General features: G+C 40.1%; 1 protein-coding gene across 2 annotated transcripts in view; it reads left to right on the forward strand.

Moving 5' to 3' along the window:
• TTC1 (tetratricopeptide repeat domain 1) overlaps positions 1 to 23,325 on the forward strand; it is a 46,390-nt gene that overhangs the window by 12,867 nt on the left and 10,198 nt on the right. Inside the window, exons 5-7 of one of the 2 annotated variants that reach the window (XM_074960611.1) lie at positions 2,094 to 2,130; positions 4,319 to 4,467; positions 15,893 to 15,947. In XM_074960611.1, coding sequence (XP_074816712.1) covers positions 2,094 to 2,130; positions 4,319 to 4,467; positions 15,893 to 15,947 — 241 coding nt within the window. Of the gene's footprint in view, positions 1 to 2,093; positions 2,131 to 4,318; positions 4,468 to 14,405; positions 14,484 to 15,892; positions 15,948 to 23,325 lie in introns of those variants that run through there. The other variant, XM_074960612.1, reaches the window with a different exon arrangement.

Consider the following 23,325-nt stretch of genomic DNA (forward strand, 5'->3'; position numbering starts at 1 on the left):
AACTGGGCATTCCGGTCAAAAACCAGACACCTGGCAACCCTACTCCTAATAGAATAATGGCTTTTGGTTAGGCTAACACCATGCCCTGGAGATCTAAAGTATCCTTGTTTTAAGGGGCTTCCACAGTCTTTAACTTTGTCTGCTACAGGTATGTTTACTCAGCACTACAATAGATATTTTAATCAGACGTTTCTTGAAAGACCAGCTGGTTTCTTGTGGGGAAAAAACACTGTTTAGAAGCCATCCTTCTCCTGAATTGTATATCTCTTTCTCAGACTTTGTTCTCTGTTACTCCAGTTATTTTGGATGAAAACAAGATGTTTATTTCTTAAACCTTTTATCTACCCTCATTCCAATACAGCCAGAAACCCTCTCATCTTCCATTGCAGGCTAAGGCAGAGCACATGTGCACTAAAATCTAGTCCAGTGGTCCCCAACCTTTCTTGTGGGAATAGCATATTGCTATTCCCACAAGACTCTGGCGGGTGCCAGACACGTCACCACCGAGAAGTGGCAGCGGCAAGAAGCGCCGCCGCCAATAAACGGCAACGCTTCTCGGTGGCATTTCGGTGGCGGGATGTCCTGCAAGTGCACAAAAATGCCCCGGCGGGCGCCATGGCGCCCACGGGCACTGCATTGGGGACCCCCTGATCTAGTTCCTTTCACTGCAAGGAGTCCCTTCCACTGCAAGATGTCTCCTGCATTGCTCTTTGTTAAAGACAGCAATCTGCTGTCAAGTCGATAAGCACACATGGACAGGGACTGAGTTGGGAGTATGGGGGAAGTGTTGGCCTATGGCTTCAGCACTAATCCCTCAAGTAACTGGACCAGATCCCAGAAGGTGGGGAGAAGTGTGGTAGACACTTAAGGCTGAGTCACTCATGCAGGCCTCTACTCAGCTGTTGCACGCTGCCTTGTGTGAGCTGCTGAGCGCAAATTAGATGAGTATGCAGTCACATGACTGACACCAGCCGCTGTCTGTTAAGATAGAGATATTCAGGCTTGTCTGTAAAGGCCTATACTCTAAGAATTTAGGTGTATTCTTATCACTTGGCTAGTTATAGAGGTATAAAAGAGGAGAATCAAAATCACTGTCTGCCAGTGTAAGGGCCTTCTCTTACTGTGACAGTCTGAGGCCCTGTGCTTAGGCTAAGATCTTTGGCTAAGCAGCAGAGGCAGCCATAAGCTGGGAAGCGAACGGTCACATCCTCACATTCCAAACTAGTCACATTGAAATAAGGTGCTATTGGGCTGTTGGGAATACAATCCTGTCCTGATAATGCCTATCGCCTCCAGAGAAAGGGAAGTGCCTAGAAAATGTAAAAGGAAACTTAGTTTGATAGCATCCTGTCTGGCAAGAACTCTCTTATCAATAGCTGGGATGTGAAATCCTCATTTCTGTGTTTGTTCTATCACTGTAGTCCCCATTTCCCTATTGTTTGTCTGCATAATCTCTGTCTGGTTCTGTGATTGTTTCTGTCTGCTGTATAATTAATTTTGCTGGGTGTAAACTAATTAAGGTGGTGGGATATAATTGGCTAAATAATCATGTTACAATGTGTTAGGATTGGTTAGTTAAATTTCAGTAAAATGATTGGTTAAGGTATAGCTAAGCAGAACTCAAGTTTTACTGTATAGTCTGCAGTCAATCAGGAAGTGAGTGCGGGTGTGGGGGGGAAATTGGAATCCTGTTTAGCTAAAGGGGCAAATGGGAACAGGGACACAGGTAAGCCTCTGTGGTGTCAGAGCTGGGAAGGGGGACACTAAGGAAGGAAACTGGAATCATGCTTGCTGGAAGTTCACCCCAATAAACATCAAATTGTTTGCACCTTTGGACTTCGGGTATTGTTGCTCTCTGTTCATGTGAGAAGGACCAGGGAAGTAAGTGGGTGAAGGAATAAGCCCCCTAACACTGTCATGGAAAGCTGGCCTCTTTCTGGTTTAGACATCTCTAGCATATTACTAATGTAATTTAAGGCTTTTAATGGGTCTCTACAAATGTATTCGTTTCCAACTGGCACCTATAAATATGTATTCAGTTATCTGACTAGAAATGGGGTAAACAAACCTAACATTATTGATTTTTGTTTTAGGACAAGACAGAAGCTGCCCTAAGTGACTGCAGCAAAGGTATGATCCTTTTTCCTGATTCTGCAAGTGCTGCTGTCGTGCAGTGACATTGGTGCAGAAATCTTGCCACTCAGTAGGGCTGCAATGTTTGGCAAGGCAACTTTAATAAAATAAACAAACAAACCCTCAGAGGGAGGTCATGGTGATAGGGGCAGGTATCTTGGATTAACTTTATAAAATGGCTGTCTGGCTTTTGCTACCTGAAATATCTTATTTCTCCATTGCAAATAAGAATGGTGTTTGCAGTGTGATAGCAGCAAAATCTTTATTACAGAAGCTGCCGTTTCTCCTGCTCCATCTCTTATAAACCCAACCCAGCTCTCCAAATCTTAAGAGTTTTAACCTTGAAGTGCAAGGAATTATATGTGGTCCCTTGGAATTAAAGGCACCAAATCCCTTTGTCTAAGTCTTTTACATTATTGCTGACCTCATGCTCTCTGATTCCCATGCTGCCTAGTTTTAACTCTGCAGCTCTGGATGAAATCTGTTCAGCAGTGTACTGTTGCATACTCACTCACATGTAAATCCCCAGATGTCTGGTCTTGGATGTGTGTTATACTTTTTATAACATCTGGGACAAAAGTCCAGCCTTACCAAATGGAGAACTAATTCAGTGGCTGAGTGCTATCACTGCTTATACAGTAAGCATTTTTTGGTAAGCGTTACTAGTATTCTTGCCTTTTTGAAAGTAACAAAATTTAACTGGCTTGTACCACTTTGCTTTCTTTGACTTCCTGGGGTGTGTGGTTTTTGGGTGGTTTTTTTTTTTTTTTGGCTTTTTGGGGTTTTTTTTTTGTTTTTGTTTTTTATATGCTTCTGCTAATTTTGTACTGGCTGAAAGGAAATCAAACGGCTGTGCAGCGTTACAAGATTTAAACTTTACCATCATTTGACAGTCTCTAGGGGCTTGGCTCACAAGCTGCAATGCAACACTTAGAGCAGAGCAATGCAATTCACACCGACCTGCATCTTGCTGACTGCAGCATTGTCCTTGTCCCTCTATAAAGAAGAAACAAGCTGTTTGGCTAGAATATTTTGGGCTACGTTGCTTGCGTTAAGAATTTATTTTCATTTTTTTTTTTTTTAAAGGTGCTTTTTCCTATGTTGAAAACTGGGTGGAGGAATGTCTTGAGAGCTTGTTTATTAGCAGGTTACTGTTGTACAGAAGCAAACTGTTTAGCATTCAGTCCCAGCTGCACCAGTAATCATGGTTGTGTCTGTCAAGAGAATAAGGAGATGAAAAAGCATACATTGAATCTACGTGCTTCTTTTGTAATTTCTAGAAACAGTCTAACCGTTCATTTATAGGCACTGAACCAGTTTTAATCTATTATCAGTGTAGATTCAGAAGCACTTCAGTGGAGTTACTTTTGACTTACACCATTAGATGAAGATAAATTCAACCTCTGCATCTCTGTCTAAAAGTGATATCCTTTTATCTTCTAGATCCTGTATTTGTACTATATTGGCTTCACTCTGCATATTATATCTGAAGTGTCCAGAATAATTACTATGTGTAATATAAATACCCCAAGTACTGGTCCCTTCCTCTGACTTCTGCTATGTATCCCACATGTGCAGTGAGAAGTTCCAGGATGCCTGGAGCACAGCAGTGCGGCAAAGCACCAAGGGATACCTGCCCAGAATTCTGCACAATTACTTTGCATAAAGTCCATGCTGCCGTGTAGACGCATGAATCTGTTCTGAATCTGAAAACAGTGGGCCATATATATGCAGTTATTGCATGCTATCGAATAACAGTTAGTGTGCAAAACTCTGAATTTAAACCTCTCCTGTAGACAGGACCATGGAGATGCAAAGAACCCTCTTTAATTGAGTCTTTCCCTTGCAAATGCAGAGTATAGTCCCATCCTGTCCCCCCCATTAAGATATATCTTATATTAAACTTGTACTATGCTTGATTTTAATAAATAAAAAAATTAATTAACTTCAAGATACATGTATTCACTTAACCATTGATTTGAGGGGGTGTAGAAACATTCCATAAAAACATACCACTTTTAGAGTCTTGTGGCACCTTCTAGACTAATGCACATATTGGAGCAAAAGCTTATGCTCCAATACATCTGTTAGTCTATATGGTGCCACAGGACTCTTTGCCGCTTTTACAGATCCAGACTAACACGGCTACCCCTCTGATACTTGACACTTCGTTTTAATTTTCCAGCAATCGAACTAGATCCTAACTATATCAGAGCTCTGCTGAGGAGAGCAGAACTATATGAAAAAACAGAAAAACTAGATGAAGCCCTGGAGGATTATAAAACAGTCCTAGAGAAAGATCCATCAGTACATCACGCAAGAGAAGCCTGCATGGTAAGCATTTACACCATACTGACCATAAAATTTACATATGCAATGCATTGATACTACTTATGCAAGCTGCTTCACTCAGTGAGCTTGACTTAACTCTCACTAGTGATGCAAGCAGGCTTAAATCTCAGATCACGATATATTCACAATAGCCGGATGTATATCCTTATTCACTCAGGATATCACAGTTGCCTAATGTTGGTATTAATAGCAAAGTTGCAACTAAATTTTCTTTGTGGCTCTGAAAGCTGATTGGGTTTCTCTCATCCTGCCTTCTCACGCCCTCCCTCCCCCCTCCCATGACATTATATTACAATTCTTCATGACTTTTTTTTTAAAAACCATTTTATATCTACATAGTATGGAACTGTTTAACCTTTATAAATGGGTGGAAGTAAACATGGGTGTTCCTACCTGCAGGTGCTTGGCATATAATGACCATATGTAAGTATGCTTTACTTGTTAAACTGGGCGGGGTGGCTGTTTATCACTCATACACTATCGTCCTTTATCTTTGTTCCGTTTGATGTTTAATTTTTATTCTTTCCATAAAATGAGCAGTAATTTATAATGTTCCCATGAGGAACCATGGCAGGATAACATTGAGACTTTGTCAGAAACAAAGCTGAAAGTGAATGTTTATACATGCTTTTATGATCAGATTCCCTTCAACGTATCCTCTGTAGAATACAATATTCAGATAAATAGCTAAAAAATCATGATTCAAATTCTGACTTATTGTTACACCTATGTATTTGCCAAGCGAGTGTTCAGGGGCAGGGCATGTGTATTATGCACCATGCACTTGAGCCCCGGGCCCTGGAATGGAAATCACATCCCACACCACCTCTGCATTCTTGCAGAAGTAATGTGCAAAGGCATCTGGGATGGGAGGAATTGGTAGATCAGAAAAAAGGCACACAATAACACTGCTTTTGCTAGTTCTTCAGTTGACTGGAATTTATGAAAAGCACTATAAGACCTAGGTATTATAATACCGTAAGACCTAGATATTCTACTGAATCATTCTTCTGAATGGTGACTCTGTGGCCAAACATCTCTACAGCACACTTGTCTTTTTTCTGAGGGAGATGGACATTAATAACTGGAATTCAAAATATTAATTTCACTTCTGTCTTGATCATGTAATTTTTGAGGACACCAGAAAATGGACTTGTAGCTAAACTGATAACTCTGATTGCGGCAGACCTAAAAGATCATTCAAAATCTTAAGTGTTTTGTTTCTGAAAACTTTTGAGTTATTTTTGCTAGGTAGCAGTTTAAACTTGTTGTTTACATCCAAGAGCATGTCCTCTCATTTTAATGGAATGTAATCTTGTGGTCATAAACAGAAGCACCTCCTGATCTAGCTGCTTTCTTCATTTAATGAGCAAAATGCGGTGTGCGGTTTAATGCTAAATCCCATGTCCTCTTCAGTTAATGTTACAAATAGCTGTGGGATTGAAGGTACCTTGAAAGATTCTTTTGTTATATCCATTGGTGTAAATAAGTACTCAGAATGTTTTCTTTGGTTTTTGAACAGTATGGCTTGGAAGAATAAAGGTAAACGCTTAACTTCCTGGAACCCAAATCTGACCTGTATACAGTCCCTAGTCAATGGGGATTTAAAGTCACTGCCATGGACTGTTTCCAGGTTTTAAGCAGCTATTTGTGTGACGTTCCAGCAGGAAGTGCTTTTCTGACGGTATTTAGCACTTTAATTCTTAGTGTGAAAAGTGGTGGTGGATTTGATAGATTGTACAGACTGTTTCTAATGTCCAGGGAGGCAGGAAGGGATAGGTACTCTGACTGCTCCTCTCAGAGGCTGCTTGTATTTTCCACTGTGAGACATTCCGCAGAGCAGTCCAGACCAGTGAGGGGCTGTCACTCGTGTCGTGCAACTTTGCGTGCCTTGCAGTGCTTTGCTATTGTAGCTTCCAAGTTGGGTTGCTCACAAACAGCCTGCCAGCATGCAGGTCGCACCCAGCATGTCTGTGTACAGCTCAAGTCCTGGTCCTGCAGCTCTGACTGCAGCAGCCTGTCAGCACAGCCTGCTGCTTCCACCAGCCTTGGTTATCACTTGCAGGGGGACCCCAACACACTCCTACTCCTGGATATTTTCCACAAAAATGTGTGTTTAGCACTGTCCAGCCCTCTCCTTGGCAGTTACAAGAGAAATGCAGATAAAACGCTTTCTAAACTTAACAAACTAGACTTGGTTCAAAGTGAAGTTCTTACCTCAGGTTTCCAGTAGCATTGCTGACCAAGTTTCAGGTTAGAGTCTGCTCCCAAGGTCCAGTGGCCTGTGTTCTTTTGTCCTCTTAGGTGAAAGAGAAAGATGGACCTGGAGAGAGAACTTGGGGTGGTTTTACCCCCTCACTTTTATAGTCCAGTCCCCCTTTGAGATGCATTTTCCTGAAGGTTACTACTCAAAGCAAAGTTTTATTAAAACAGTAAAGACGACAACATGACGACTGGTGGTGAACAAAGTTCCATGCTGTTTCTTTTTGCCTGTTTGCTGAAATGCGGCTTTTCTCCAACCTTGTCTCCGTGGGTCCCGTGCTTCCTGGCAGATTATGCTAGCCTCAAAGGCTCACTCTGACCCTCCACGTAGCCCTTCTCTCTCTAGAGAGAGGGGTCACAGCCTGCTGAGCCATTTTCATCATAAGCCAGCAAGGGAGGTGAGGAGAAGCTATCCTCCCTTGCACAGTCTCTGTTGTCTCCCAGTCTCAGTGATTAGTTGGGGAGGGGAGGGGAGGAGCCCAGGCCCGCTTTCTACTCCGGGCTCCAGCCCAGGGACCCTGATAGTAGCAGCTTTTGATAGCTGACTTTTTGGAAACAGAACGAGTACGATTCCCTGGGCCACTTTCCCACAGCAGCCCCCACTTCCTCAATGTCTATGTCACCCTTACCTCAGGGCCTTCTTCCGTGTGCGTAATAGGGTTTGTACTGCTCCATTTCTCCAGCAGCGTGGCTTCCTCCTACAGCTCCTGACATACGTGCCCATCTGACTTACTTTACTATAGCCATCTGGCCTTGCCCCGTCACAGTGGGTTTGGGCATGTGCCACCAGCATCATTCAGGGAGAATTCATAACTTTACATATAATGTGGCTACATACATTCCACCATTATATTATTGACCATTATTATTGTAAGGTATCAAATGATACCTTACAAGGCATATTTTGTACAAAGATTATTATAATAGTGTGTAGTGTGTGAATACAGGGGTGCATTCCATCGCACACTGGCTCTTCAGGTGGAAGTTAGTTCATGCTTCTATCAAGGCCATGTGAAGGGACAGCAGGGCTCTTAAGGGGGCATGCTGCCAGGGGAAGGTAGCTCCAAAAAACTGCTCAGAGGTGATTGCCCTTTACACAATTGGAGCTGTTTGTTTTTGAATTCTGGGTTTTGGAGGCCGTTCGCTCATACCCACAAGCAGCTGTCCATTTCTAAGAGGAGCATTGGGTGGTATTTTTTTAAAAGTGCCTCTTCATCGGTGCATATTTTTTTCATTACAGCATGTGATCTGGCCCTTAGGGTTGTGTTTATGGGTTTACGTTTTTGTGTAAGTGGGAATGCTTATTCATTTACATTGTTTCTGGGTTCTAGTATTAGTTTTGATGATCTGCTTATAAAATGATATGCACGTTCCTGTGACTGTTATGAACAGCATGGGTGTATGGGTTGAAACTACTTTTGATTACTAGATTAAGGAGAACAGACAAATGTTCAAAATGCCTAAGATTGGACATCTAAAGCCATATTTAGGCACCTAAATTTTAAGTAACCATATTTTAAGACAAGATGATCACCTATAGTTTCAATCAACTGCAGTGGGAGCTAGCTGCAAGTGCTCCACCCGCTAAAACTCCAACTACTTCAATACTTGAAATAAAACTGCAGTTAATATGGATGTAAAACAGAAAGAGTGCCCAGTCTGTAGTCTGGCCTGAGGACATTTCCTTGAGCATATTGAGGAGAACATGGATAATGCCATTCTCCTATATAATACATAATACTTGTTTTTATGTTGGTTGTTTGCAGTTCTCAGACGTTCCTTGTTTTCCTTTTGATGGGTATACTTGATTCTATTTCATATGCATTGTTTACTGAAGTTACCTTTTGATATGTTGTTGTGGAGAATGTGGGAAATTTCTGTATGTGACTCAGTTTCCTCGCTCATATTGCTACCCACTTGTTGTGAAGGGTAAAAGTGATGAAGACATGTTGGGGTTGGTATGAATGGACTATCAGGAACTGCCAGCATGTGAATGAAGCTATCTTGGAGATACAGTGGAAGACTAACAACTGGACCATTAACTTTACTGACTGCCAGCCACGTGGACTGTCTGATCACAACCATCTCCTACCTGCAACAGAGCACAGGAGAGGGAGGAGAGTACACGTGCAAATAGCATGCCTGGAATCTACAACACATGACTGAGGTGTTTACGAGACATGGAAGAGAATGATGTTCCAGCATGGTAGAACATAGGTTTTCAGTCCGGGACTGGTTCACGAAGGCTAGGGAAATTTTGCAGCAACCATGTAATTTGCTTTGCATGCCTGGACAAAGCGGCACCCACCTAACTAAACACGTTCTGGCTTTTATACCATTTGAACTCAATGGCCATAACTGTTGTATTTCAGTTGACTAATGTTTTGCTTTGAAAAGGTTGTCCTGTGTCACTGCAAACATCTGCTGGTTGCATAGCTCCCAAGAGGATAAATCTCCAGTAGAGGCCCAAGCTCAAGCTTATTGGGGTCTACTGAAGAAGCCAGCGTGGGTTGGGGGTGGGAAGGAGTGCTGAAGCTGGGGACCCAGTCTCAGAGTAATGGAGTGGTAGGGCTTCCTAGATAGGCCCAGTGCCTCCACTTTGCTATCATTGAGAAGGATACGCATCTAGAAAGACTGCATAAATGTCAGCAACATAGCACGCCTGTGGCACAGGTGTTGGTTAATGATGGGATTTTTGAAACTGCTCAGCAGTGCCCTAGGTTTTCTTCCATAGAAGTCAGTGGTAAATCTCCCATTGACGTCATTAGAGCAGTTAGGTCAAGACTTAAGAACTTTAAACATCTGACCCTAAAATCGCTAACTTTTATTTATTTTAAAAAAATGCACTTAATGTTAACCTGGGACTCAATGGCACCTTCCCAGGAAAAAAGAAGAGTGTGAACTGAATCTTTTTTTGAGGCTTTCAGTAATGACTGGCTTGAACTACCCACACCTACCCCAAATTTTGAACATTTAGATCTAGCATTGAATTCAAAATACTAACTCCCTGTTATGGAGAAGATCACTTCATGAGAATTGGTGTAGCTCCATTGAAGCCCCTGTGTGTACATCTTTAGTTCTAAAATTGTATATGAGAGGCAATTTGATCTAGTGGATAGGACACTGGACTGGGAATGAGGACACCTGGATTCTAATGCCAGCTCTGTTATTGACCTGCCGCATGACCTCTCTGTGCCTGTTTCCTCTCCTATCATTTGTGTGTCAATTGCAGGCTCCTTGGGGGCAGGGACTGTTTTTGTGTGTTTGTATGCATGCCTTCATGTATTTGTCCAGCACTATTAACTTTTAGGCTCCAAGTTTGAACATTCTGATCATATAATTGAATGGTCTTACATTTTAAAGCCTGCTGGCGGTTTAAAAACTGCTTAAACTTAGACTTCTGTATAGTTCGATTTGATATAAAACAACTTTAAAATTACTTAAATTGATACCCAGTGTTCTAATTCTGCACTGTACAACTTAAAATAAATTTCATTTTCTGTTAAAAACCCATTATGCTGCTCTAGGAGTAGCACTGGAAACAACCAGAGAGAATCTTGGCTTGAAACCAGAACTGAAACTACCTTTTTTGAGACTGGATCATTAAGTAGGACTCTCTTCTGCTAGTGATTTGTGTGTGTGTGTGTGTGTGTGTGTGTGTGTGTGTGTATATATAACTCCCACTAATGCTAATGTAAAATGCATATGTCTCTAGATGAGGGCAGAATACCCTCCTAAGCACACAGCTCTTGGTAACAGCCTAGTGAATTGACAAGCTTGTCACCCATCATTAGTTTCATGTGTAACAGATGTGCTGGGGCTATGATGTTCTAGAAATACATGCGTAAATATGTTGTTATCCTTGTTTATCATTTGCTCTTCACTGAAGCCATGACATCTTAATCTAATAATTCAGTTAAAAATTCTGGTGACCTTAACTGAGAAATCAATGATTCTCTTACTTTCTGTAGCTTCTAGCATATTCTGTATTTTAGCACCATAGTCCCTAAAATCTATAGGTATTCCTATCATACACGGACTCTCTTCTTTTCCTCCCTTTTTTGTCCTTGCTGTTGTTGTACTTGTTCTCTTTTTAGCAGAGTCTTTCCTAATTTTTTTTGTTCTTGCAATGTAGGGTATATTGGGGTATTTTTATTTCTCTAAAGTGTCTGCATTTCACTGATTTAATATCTGGTACATACTGCAATTTTTCTGGAAAAATTTTCATTATAAAACAATCTGTGCAAAATGTGGGATAGCAAAGTTTCTCAAACTGTGACACAGTGCACCACATCTCTATAAAATGTTTTATGGACCCTTCTTCCATTCAAGACTCTGTAGACCACTTCCCCTTCAAAATTGTATAACCTCTCTGTGTGATACCCACTGCAGTTGATTATATCAGAAAGTAATATTAGGAAAGCATACACGGTGCATCTAAATGCCTCTTAATGACAGCATTATAGAAATGTAGGGGTGGAAGAGACCTCAAGAAGTCATCAAGCCCAGCCCCATGTGATGAGGCAGGACCAAGTAAACCTAGACCATCCCTGACAGGTGTTTGTCTAGCCTATCCTTCAAAACTTCCAATGATGGTGATTTCACACAGTATCTTGGCAGCTGCTTCCAGAGCTTAACCACCCTTATAGATAAATATTAGGAAAAACTTTCTAACATAAATCTTTCTTGCTGCAGATTAAGCCCACTGCTGTTTGTCCAACGTTCAGTGGACATGGAGAACTGATCACAGTTCTGTTCATAACAGACCTTAACCTGTTTGAGACTACTATTAGGTCCCAGCTTCAGTCGTCTTTTCTCAATACTAAACGTGCCCAGGTTTATTAACTTTTCCTCATAGGTTAGCTTTCCTAAATCTTTTATTATTTTTGTTGCTCTTCTTGGGACTGTCTTCAATTTGTCCGCATCTTTCCTAAAGTAAGTCCCCCAGAATTGGATACAGTACTTTAACTGAGGCCTGACCAGTGCCAAGTAGAGCAGGACAATTACCTCCTGTGTTTTACAGGTCACACTCCTGTTAAATACTCTCCAGAATGATATTAGCCTTTTACAACTGCTTCACATTGCTGACTCATATTCAATTTGTAATTCTCTGTAACGCCCAGATCCTTTTCGGCAGTATTACTAACTACAAAATGGGGAATAACTGGCTAGATGTGTATTTGGTTTCTCATTCGTCTGTGTTGAATTTCACGTTTATTTCAGACCAATTCTCCAACTTGTCAAGGTTGTTTTGAATTCTAATCCATTCCTTCCAAGTGCCTGCAACCCCTCCCATCTTGGTTTTCATCTGCAAACTTTATAAGCACTCTCGCCACTATCCAAGTCATTAATGACCTGGACCCAGGACTGACCATTATGGGACCCCACTAGATACGCCCACACAGTTTGACAGCAAACCATTGATAAACTACTCTGAGTACAGTCTCAACAAAGCGTACACCCACATTGATAGTAATTTTATCTAGGCTGCATTTCCTTAGTTTGCTTATGAGTGTCATGTAGGACTGTGTCAAAAGCCTTCCTAATGAATCAAGATGCAGTTGCTCAGCTGAAAACAGAAGAGCCATATGAACAGCCAGGTGTCAACAGACCACCACAAGTAAACCATGGTCTGTGGAATGTGAGCCGCTGGCCATCATTAATGCTAAATTTAACAACGTTACCAAAAAAAGAGAGAAGGCTTTTTGGCTAGTTGAAAATTCTCTTATTTAAACGGTCATAGGCCTTGCCCACACTAGAAAGGATTTGCTGGTTTAGCAGCTAGCGGTGATGCAATTTATACTAGCAAAAGAATTCTTTTGCTGGTGTTGCTTAAACCAGTTCCCTGAATAAAATAAGCTATACTGCCAAAAGGAGAGCCTCTTGTTTGGTATAACTGCATCTACATTGGGGCTTTTGCTGGAATAGCTATGTCAAGGGGTGTGACTTTAGAAAAAATAAAACGCCTAGCCACCATAACTATGCCAGCAAAACTTTTAAGTGTAAACTAGGCAATAGACATTAGTTCTCATTGCTAATGTACTGCCTGCAAAACCAATCTAATGTGAGCTTCAGAATCACAAAAGACCTTTTCCAGTGAAAATGTACCTAATGCTGATAGAGCCTGACTCCACGAGACACTCAACACCTTGTACCAGTCAGGAAGGGACACGTGAGACACTCACGACCTTGTACCGGTCAGGGATGGACACAGTGCTCTCTTTGATGTGTAGCTTTAAAAAGTGCTTTAATGTTGGGTAATTATCCTTATTTTTGTAGTTGGGAAGTAAAGAGAGAGTAAGTGATGCCTACATACCCTGTTCTGTCACCTATCTTACTTCAGTCCAATTTGCAATATACCCCTTGCAAGATACTGAGGGCTTGTCTACACACCACTGCAGTGGCACACTTTAATGTTAACATTGGATCTTTCACTATCACTGCTACTCACTTTAGCAGAAATAACTAGTTCAGTGGGGATCAATATCATTGAGAGGCAGGAGGGGAGTTTAGGTTTTTGCATTCCTCCCTGGGAGCCACTCCCCAGAGAATATCTGTTGAAAAGCCTTTCTGGCTATCTTTCGGTGCATTATCCTGCGCAACTGTCTGATCTAGCTGTAAATGAGCAATGTGGTTTCTAGAAAATTGGAGTCTATTCCATACCCTAACAGCCCTCACTCCTGCAGTTTTTCTGACTTTTTTTTTAGCCTATTTTTTTCTCATTAGTATTGAAGCTCTGGCATAGCAAGACACTCTTCCATGCGTGCAGTAATGGTGGAAACTCAAAGGGGCATCTTTGCCCCCACATACCTGCCAACCCTCTAATACAGGACAGCAAAGGCACCTAGAGTTTTCAAGGACGTACTTTTAAAAGGAAAACAAACAAAAACAGAACAAATAACCCAATGCTGATATTTGTAATCTCGTGTCTCTACCAGCCTGCAATGGTCTGCAAAGAAATCTTAAAAAGCACCTCTCTCCAGGAGCTTCTTTCTTTGTTATAAATAAGTGTTTGTTTATATAGATATAAAAAAATGTCAGGAGAGCTAACCTACATATAATGGCTCAGAAAGGCTTTAAATTACAGAACATAACAAACGAAGCGAACTTCAGTTCTAGTTCTTTATCGAACTTCAGAAGCAAACTGTTACAAGAAAAGAATAATTTAAAATCCAGCATTTTGAAACTGTAACCCTATTTTCAGAGGTTTTTATGGTGGTGGTGTATAAAAATAATCCAACAAAATGCAAAATTTTCCTACAGTTCAAACGTTCTGTGTTCAAAGGTTCTAACTGGAGAGGTCTTGATCTTTTAAAAAATGTTCTAATAATTTTATAATAGCATATAAATAACTTTTGTTACTGTTGATGTTCTTGTGCACTCAACTCTGTGGCTGCAGAATCATCATGTCATATGGATTCTTAATAAACTAAGTCTATGTCAAAGCTAGTATTAGGGATCTACTGTGCTTACCTACATGAGGGAATTGCTAGCGACATATTACAGCTATGCGTGGAACCCACTACCTATAGTTAGGGGAATCTGGAACACTCTGTACCCTTCCTGCTACCTGGTATCTCCACCCTTTCCTGAAACTGAGATTCCTCTACCTCTGAATACCCCATTCACTCATTCCCAACTCCTGCTTATACTTTCAGGGAAGGCGCTGTTTTCACTTATCCCCCCTGAAAAGTGAATTACACATATAAAGATGATCTCTAGAGTTCCAGGAGCAGGTGAGAAGTGAATTCCTCACCTGTTATAATCAGTGATTGTTATTTATGCATCTATGGAGGGTACTTCTGGAGCTATTCTGTCTCTGCTCCTTCACAGGTCTATCTCCAGCAAGAAGAGTTGCTAGCATTAAGAGCTGTGATTGCAGTTCTTCAATGCATAGAATTACTCCCTCAAATGCTCTGTTATAAGCTGATGAGCACAACAGAAAAATTCCTTTGAATATATATGTGATGTACAATGAATGGATGTCATCCATACTACATTTTAATTTTGTTATAACAGTGATGGTTCTGTGAATCAATATACATTAGACTGCTCCTCTTTTTCTTTACCAAAATGGTAAATTTAATCCCTTAATTCTGTCTTGATGAAGTACTGTATACACTTACAATGCAACAAACTTCTCATTAATATTTTCATGGTATTCATCTAGCAAGAGCTCATTGTAGAATGCACTATAAGGGTGTGAGCTGACTTGATGGCTTAGCAACTGTTTTAGGCATAATTTTAAGAAATCCTTGACTTCTAGAAATTTAAGACTTTGTGTAAAATTGCCTAATATCCTTGTTTTAAAATAAACTTGCGAGCTTTCATTGTTGAGGATTGCACCAAAGGCCTAATGTGATACTCAATAGCAAGAAGAGTATGTAACTAGGACCCAGATACTGCACAGTGTGACTTCATATGGGTGCTGGAGTTCCCCTCCACCATGGAGGAACTTGCAGGATAGAGTTGATCTCTAGTTGATCTCTAACATTCTGTCATCTCTCAGATTTGGGTGTGTCATGTCTTACATAACAAGGTACTTCTTTATTAAAACGAGATCCTGAAGTGCATAAATAGCAAATTTAAAGAACAGCTGGCAAAAGCACCATCTGAAATTTTCTAATATGTTTCATAAAATGGAAGTTCTCTACAATCTTATGCAAATGACCCAGATTCCCAGCAATCTCCCCTTCACCTCCCACACCCAGTATGTCTGTGTTCATAACTTAAACACGGTGCCTGGTTGCAGTTGGCTTTTTACAGTCTCTTTTATCAAGACTAATAAGTGTCACACTGGAGATATAGCTAAAAATAGATTTTGATTCTGTCTTTTTTTTTTTTTAATTCTATTTGCTTTTCATTTAAAATAGGAGAAAGCAAATAGGCTTCATCTGACCACCTTAACCTAGACATGAAAAATTATTTATAAATGAACGTTGATTTTTTCCCCCATCTAATAGGGCAGATGTTAGGTTTTCTAAACAAGATGGAAATGTCTGTGTTTTACATCTGCATTTCTTTTAGACCATAGGTAGTGGGTCTATATCCTGGGTATGTGTATGCAAAATACAGTATATACATTTATCTGATAAGATTGCCAAAAGCATCCTTCTGAATCTGGTCTTCTCTTATACTCTTTCAGCGATTACCTAGACAGATTGAAGAGCGGAATGAAAAATTAAAAACAGAAATGTTAGGTAAGTAATTCATGCATATAATTTGTGTGCACAGTAATCTTTATGACAAGTTTTGTAGAAATAACAAAACTGCATGGCTAGGTAAAATTCTTTGTAGACAAAAGTGGGTAAATCTCCCAAAGCACTTGTTTTTTAAAAGGGAAAAAAAAAAATCTTACTAGATGTCTGTTTTGGGGGAGGAGCTTGTTTTGTTTTTGTGGGTTCTCCCCCCTTCCTGGCCATGGAAAATTCTACTGCTTGAAATTGCCTTGCTGAAACCATTATTGAGGAAGCAACTGTCAGAGACACTCAACAAGAAAAATTTAAATTTTTAGTGCTTGTGCAAAGTGAATCACTTTCTTGCTTGTGCTACACGTAGCTCTGTCATGCAGTCTTTCACCTCACAGGGGTGCCGATGTGTCACACTTACGGTGACCAGATGTCCCAATTTTATAGGGACAGTCCTGATATTTGGGGCTTTGTCTTAAATAGATGCCTGTTTCCCCCCCCCCCCCCCATCCCGATTTTTCACACTTGCCATCTGGTCACCCTAGTCACACTTCTGACCTGTCCTTCTAGAAAAGAACTCAATCTCTTCTGCAAAAAGAATGTCCGTTTTCTTTTATACCAAACTCTGAAAATAGATGTGGACAAGGGTCTATAAAAATACCAAATTTCCTTTCCCTTCAGACCTAAAAGACTCTTTCTACCAGTTTCCTAATGGGATAACATTTTTTAAATTACCCAAGTCTTGTTTGTAAAGCGCATAGTCCAGCTGATCAAAAAATGTGAAGTATTTTCCTCACACAAAAATCAAATTGTTGGAAACATTTCAGTCTTTTTCAGAAATGTTTCCATTTTTGTTAAACTGGAAAATTTCAAAAACAAATTTGGCAAAGACACATTTTTTTCTTAGAGGCAGTTTTGTGTCAGTTTTTCAAACAAAACTGTTTTTCCAGCTCTAGTGCCGACGTATCTCTGAATCTGCTGTGCATAAAAGAATGGCTGTGAAAAAGTACTTGGCCCTGTGACAGTTTCCATCCATGGATCTCAAATAGGAGGGTAAATATCAGTGTCCCCATTTTACACATGGGAAAACTGAGGCACAAAGGTGAAGTGACTCACCCAAAGCATCACAGCAGGTCATTAGGCTCTCTGGAAATAGAACAGTCTCTTGACTTCTAGCCCAATGCTCTATTCACTGGACTATGCTGCCTCTCGGACAAATTTGTGCCAAAGGGTACTGTTAATGAAATTGTTCCGGGAAATAGTCTTCTGATTGATTTAATTAGATTCTAAGTACTTATATGCCCCTGTGATTGCGGTTTCTGAGCACCTGCATGCAATGCTCAGAAATAAGGAAATGGCCAAAAAAAAAAAATAGAATTATTATTTAGTATACATTGGCCAAATATGATTGGTTTTCAGATGTGGTTTTCATGAGTGTAAGTAATCTTCTTGTATGAAGTCTTAGTTCCCTGGCTAAACACAGATGAAAATTGGATGCTTAGAATACTTTTTAAAAAATAGTAATTGGAATATTGGATGCAATTTTCAGCAGCCCAAATATTGCATTTTCTCTTGTATTTAAAGGATAGTGTTAATTGAAATCTAGTCAGTTTGAAAATATGAGTTGGTAACTGTTGGTAGGCACTATGCCACTGCCAGAGTTGTCCAGACACTTTTGGTGCTTTTATTATTTTATTTTCCTTATTTTATTATTTTTACAAAAAATCCTCTCTCCGTTTATTATTAATGTTGTTTGGAAGATGCATACATAAAAGGGCAAGTGATCACACAGGGCACAAACTGAAACTGACTATACATAGTGCTGTTGAATGCACAAAACAAACTGAAAAATCTAGAAACATTTTTTTACTAATCTGGTTAGTCAGCCTCAGGTTGATAATAGTAGCTAAAAAGTTCTCGTACGTGTGTGTGTATGTGTTTTTTTTTTTTTTTAAGTGGACCCCATCCTTTGAGTAATCTAGTAAGAGCCAGGTTTAAAACATTCCATCTGTCTTGTGCACTGTGTAATCCCTAGGAAGGAAGGATTGTTTCAAGAGCTTCTGCTGAAGTCAGTGTTTTCTTAAATTGAACTCTACTCTGTAGAGCAGTGAGGCTGAAAGCTGAGTCCTCCAGCTACTCCTGCTCTGTACTTGTCTGTTCCCAGTAGCCTTAAGTGAAGTTGCACGTAATAAGGATTTCTAGAGCTGTGGCACATTACCAGTTTCAGCAGCCATATTTGTAAGAGGCTCAATACGATGTAAAGTGTGGTGCTGATCTAAATAAATTACGAAGGTGGATGATTCGAGAAGGAAGATATTTACTTTCAGGGTTTGGGGTTAGGTTTGAGTATAGTGAGCTAGATATCGATCTGTGTGAAAAAGGTCTCTGGAGCTTTTGGGGGACTTGTTTTTCTGTCAGAATTATTGCTAATGGTACTGATGGCAGAAAGATTTCATTCCTAATCATGCGAGGCTGTGTTAAAGCAATAGACTTAGCAACGAAAGCCATCATTACAAGCCCTATCCTGTGCTTTTCACTGATGCAGAGAGGAGACTTCAGGCCACATCTGATCTCACTAAATCCAGTGAAGTTCTGGCTTTTGGATTTAAATTGGTGTAACCGAGATCAGACTCTGCTCCTTTGTTAGGAGGTTAACCTCCAAATAAGGAGTAGAGTCCCTAGTCTCAGAGCTGAGCAATGACTTAAGTCCATCAGCAGTCATATACAGCTGCATGGACGCACGCACGCAGCCAAGCTGCTGACTGGATTTCTGGGAGATGTGGTGAGGCATCCAACCCTACATGCAGTAAATTTACTTGTGCAAGAGATGCTGATTTGATATAGTAGTCTTAGGGCTTGACATAAACTGTTGGCTTGACATAGAGTGTCTTGTGCCATGAAAAGTACTCTGTAACACCTAAGTATTATTTTATTTGTTCCATTTGCAATCACTGTTGCAGCAGGTATGTTTGGAGAATCCTTGTAATACATAGGCACAATAGGAGAGTTAAAAACTACATTTGGAATACTGATTTTTGATCAGGCTAGTCCCCTGAACTTGCCACTTCACAGTAAAGTTCCTTGTATCCCAGCTGGGAATGGGAGTCTTGAGGCATGGCCGTTTGAAGGATGTGCTGTGGTCATACAATTAAAACGTGTACACAAGATACCCTGACTTTTCAGAGTTACTCCAGATAGATAAGTATTACCATAATTAGTGAGTATGAAATTAGAGGGGGACCTGAAGTCTCTTCCTCCTGTATGTGCTTTCTAGGCTCAAGCTCTTTCGCTTACTGCAAGACAGTCCCATTCTTGAGAGCAGTAGACTTAGCTACATGAAATCTCACCCAGCCAATCCTCATCTGTCTGAAACATAAATTAGTTTTCATGACTCTTTGCTCTGCCTATTAAATGTGCATTATGCATCAACAAAAGAGCTTTGGTCCTTTTTTAAAAATAACTTTTTAAATTTAAGCTTCTAATTATTTTTTGAAAATTTCTCATATTTGTAGTACTTTGACAACTGTTTTCTTCACCACCTTTCTTAAGGCACTTACACAGTGAGTACATGGTAGATCACCTTGGGTGCTAGTGATGAGAATGCCCCTGTCCCAGTCCTCTTCTCAGGGGCTGTCAAAGAGAGTGCAATATATTTAGTGCATCTCTTCAAAGCTCTGGCAACTTAGCCCCTTTTCCTGTAAAAAACTAAGTATGCACTTAAGTCTCTGCAAGATCAGGGTACTGGAGAGCAGCTAACAGCATTCTTTGGTAGGGGTTCACCATGTGGTCTTACACATTAAAGTCTGTCCACCATGGCTAAAGCAATGAGTAACATCAATTTCCTAGTTTTTTATTCTTCTAGTTAGAAATATACTCTTTCCCAAGGATAGACTTAAATCAGCAAACTAACACCTTGTCTTGAAAGCTACACGTAGGTATAAACAAACCTCAACATTTTAATATGTAGAGTTAGTTGCTCCTTTCCCAAGTGTTGCACAGGGTGTTTCCTGCTTACTCTTATTCCGCTGTTACTTGTTACAGCACAATGTGCCAGGAGCACAAAACCACAGCATTTTAATCAGTTGTGTGTTAATAAGTCAGTGTACATATTCTTGCCTGGATTTTTCTTATGGATTGCCTGGCTGGGCATTTTTGCATGTGAATGTGTTGGTGCATGTGGCAGTAAACCACTGACAGAATAAAGATGGGAACATAAAAATCACTTTAGTGTCAGACTATGCCTGTTTCTCCTTAAAGCTTTAAACTACTGTAGAAATACCTAAAGACTGGCATTCACATTAAGTGATTTTCATGCTTCCAGCCAGCCTCTGCAGATGACTGCTGCCTCTTGCCTGTTTGGAATAATCACTTGACACTAACTTCTGCTTTTTCAATTTCACAAACATGGCAAAAGCTTAACTTATGCAAATCTTTGCAGATATACAATATATTTGCATGACTTTTATTTGCTTTGGACTTCCTCAGTGTGAACACCTTATGCCTAACTTAAGTTGCCAGGACATGAACATTAGAGAGACAAGGTAGGTGAGGTAATATCTTTTATTGGACCAGCTTTTGTGGATGAGAGAGAGAGAGACAAGCTTTCTCTCTCACCAGCAGAAGTTGGTCCAATAAAAGATATTACCTCACCCCTGGGACAGACATGGTTACAACTGTAGTGCATAGGACATGAACATGCAGTAGCCCATCTCAGTTTGTTTTTATTTGCTGCCTCTCTTTTGATTGATTCATTGATGATAACCATAACCCACCTATCTACTGGAAGCTTAAGACCTAAATGCTGGTTTTTCAGCAGTTTGTGGTTTATGTACAGGTTTTCTGCATGTACTACAAAAAGAAAAGAGAAGCATCAAATTGCCAAAACTTTCTATACAATCTATAGGCAGTGTGCCGCTTGCACTGTTGGCCAATCTATTTGAGCCAATTCCTCCTGTTCATTAAATTTGCCAAATCATATAAAAAGTAATGGATACCTCTATGTAAAGGGCATAAATAAGAGCACACCAGAAAACTGCAAAGTGTGCTTAGTGCATAATCACATTAATAACCAATAGGAAAGCCTATCAAAATAGAGCACCTGACCTCCTTTCTCACAAGCTTTCCTCAGCACCTCTTCTTTTGCCAGCTATTTGAGATCCGCAAACGTTCATTAGATTTAGTGCCTAAGAGAATGAGAATTGCTCCTTTCTGCTAGAAGGCAAGCTCTGACTAGTCTCTAAGACCTGATGCTACAGATATGGAGAATGTGAGATCATGTGAAATAGTCGGCAACTAAATCTACATCAGTTGTGAGCTTGCTTTTTACTTCATTTTTAACGCATGAGTGAGGGAGGGGAGCAGACTTGCCCTGCTCTTTTTAACTTGTTCACTTACGTTGTTAGAAATGCAGTACTTTGCTCACAGGTGAAAACTCATAATGCAAATTAATATGCCTTAGTTTTTTTAATCCATTAATATTATGTTTGCTATGTAGAACAGGAGAAATTTCAAAGCACTATTCTGCTTATCTTTTGATTTCTAAACAAAACAGGTAATATTTGCAGGTTTATATTAGAAGAATTACAAGACTCAATAGCGATGAATATCAGATCTGTTCATAAACAAACTAACAAGGTATACTCCTGTGTATCTGTCTACTGATCATGATTGCCAGGGGGAGTTAAATTTCATCCAGCTGAATGATAATAGATTACACACGTTTCTACGCCTCATTTCTTGATTTCAGCAGTATTTGAGAGGTTAATGGGGAATCTGTAAATAGCTATAATGTATTGTCTAATAAATTCTTATGGTGAAACTCCAAGTAGAGAGTGGACACAGTAGATTATGTGCGAATGATGCCTTTTAAAATGTCAAGATTGATGTCCATCAAAATAACCTTGTTGTGAGTAAACACTAACGCTCTGAAAGAAGAAAACCTGACATTGCTCCAGGACAAATAAGCACTTGACTGCTGAGAGGTAAGAACACTTTGTTGCTGAGTCACTTGTGTTTCCAAGCACAGTTATTCTTTAAGAGATGGTGTGTGTGCGCGTGTGTGAGAGAGAACAAACCTTAATCCAGTAGTGAGGGGGTGGGAGGGCATGCCCTTCTACAATGATGGGTTTATGTGCTGTAAGCAGAAGGAACTGTGTTTGGGCCAGAGTTCCTGGAAAAAGTAAGTATTTCTTTCATTTTGGACTTAAATGAGTAGCAACAAAAGAGGCCGCTATGGATGTCTCAAAAAGACTAAATCAGAAGATGGACTGTAACCCAACTACTGCTTAAATGATTGAGCAGATTTCTAGAGAGAAGGGCTTGAAATATCAGATATATTACACAGCATCTGGCTTCCAAAACGAATGGCTTAGCATGCAAGAATACCAAGAGAGTTATTTTCTGTTTGTTGGCTTCAGTATGACCGGAAAAGGGCCGACACACTAACTCTGATTAGAAAAGGCCCTTCACTGTTTCCTGACACAGGACTTATCTGCATACTCCTGGGCCAGCTGCAGCGCTTGGATGATTCGTAAATTGTTTACAACTGGCTCCAAGAATGTGCCAGAGATCCAAACTATGCCAAGATTCTTCCACTGTTAGACAAAGACACTGCTCACCCAAAAGATTGAAGCTAAGCAATGACCAATTCTTTGTTTCCAAATACAATAGTAGCTATTTATCCTGATGACATAGACACTATGAAGAACTTCCAAGTTCTATGACCAAAAAGCTTTCAGGATGCAGTGTAAATTATAAACTACTTGTCTTAATAGTTCATTAGTGGGGTTAAAGCCATGGCCGTGGTACCAGGAAGCTAATCTAGCTGAGCCTCTCACTGAGTGACCTTAGCCAATTCACTTGACCTCCTTGTCTCAATTAACCCAGATGGAAAATTGAATTAAAAGCAAAGATTGCCCTGAAAGCCAACTACTCTGGTATAGATGAGGTCTTTCTGGATAAAATAAGCTGAAAGCCTGATAACACTGGCATTGTTTCTGCATAAGTATAGTTATCTTAGGACTGCAGAATTTTGATGTTGATCTCCAAAGACCAACCTAAATTCACTGACTCCTTAAGGAATATCCACTAGTAAATTAGCCCTTTGAACTAAAATCTGAATTATATGGAAAACAGAGGAGTATAGATGTAGAAGTAATAATGATTTTCATCAGTTATACTTCTGAAAGACCAGCCACTGCATGGAACGGAGATGTGCTCAAGCAACTGACTTTCTTTACCTTTCCTTTCTGTTCCCCATCACCCCCCGAAACCCTAAATCCGCTGAGATTGATTAAATTACAGTGGAAACAGTGCTGCATTTTTGGTCTATTGCAGGTGGAATTTAAATTGATCTGAAATACTATCATAGCATACAGCAGTCCTCGTAGTT

This window comes from Natator depressus, chromosome 8, assembly GCF_965152275.1.
Source record: "Natator depressus isolate rNatDep1 chromosome 8, rNatDep2.hap1, whole genome shotgun sequence".
Taxonomy (NCBI): Eukaryota; Metazoa; Chordata; order Testudines; family Cheloniidae; genus Natator; species Natator depressus.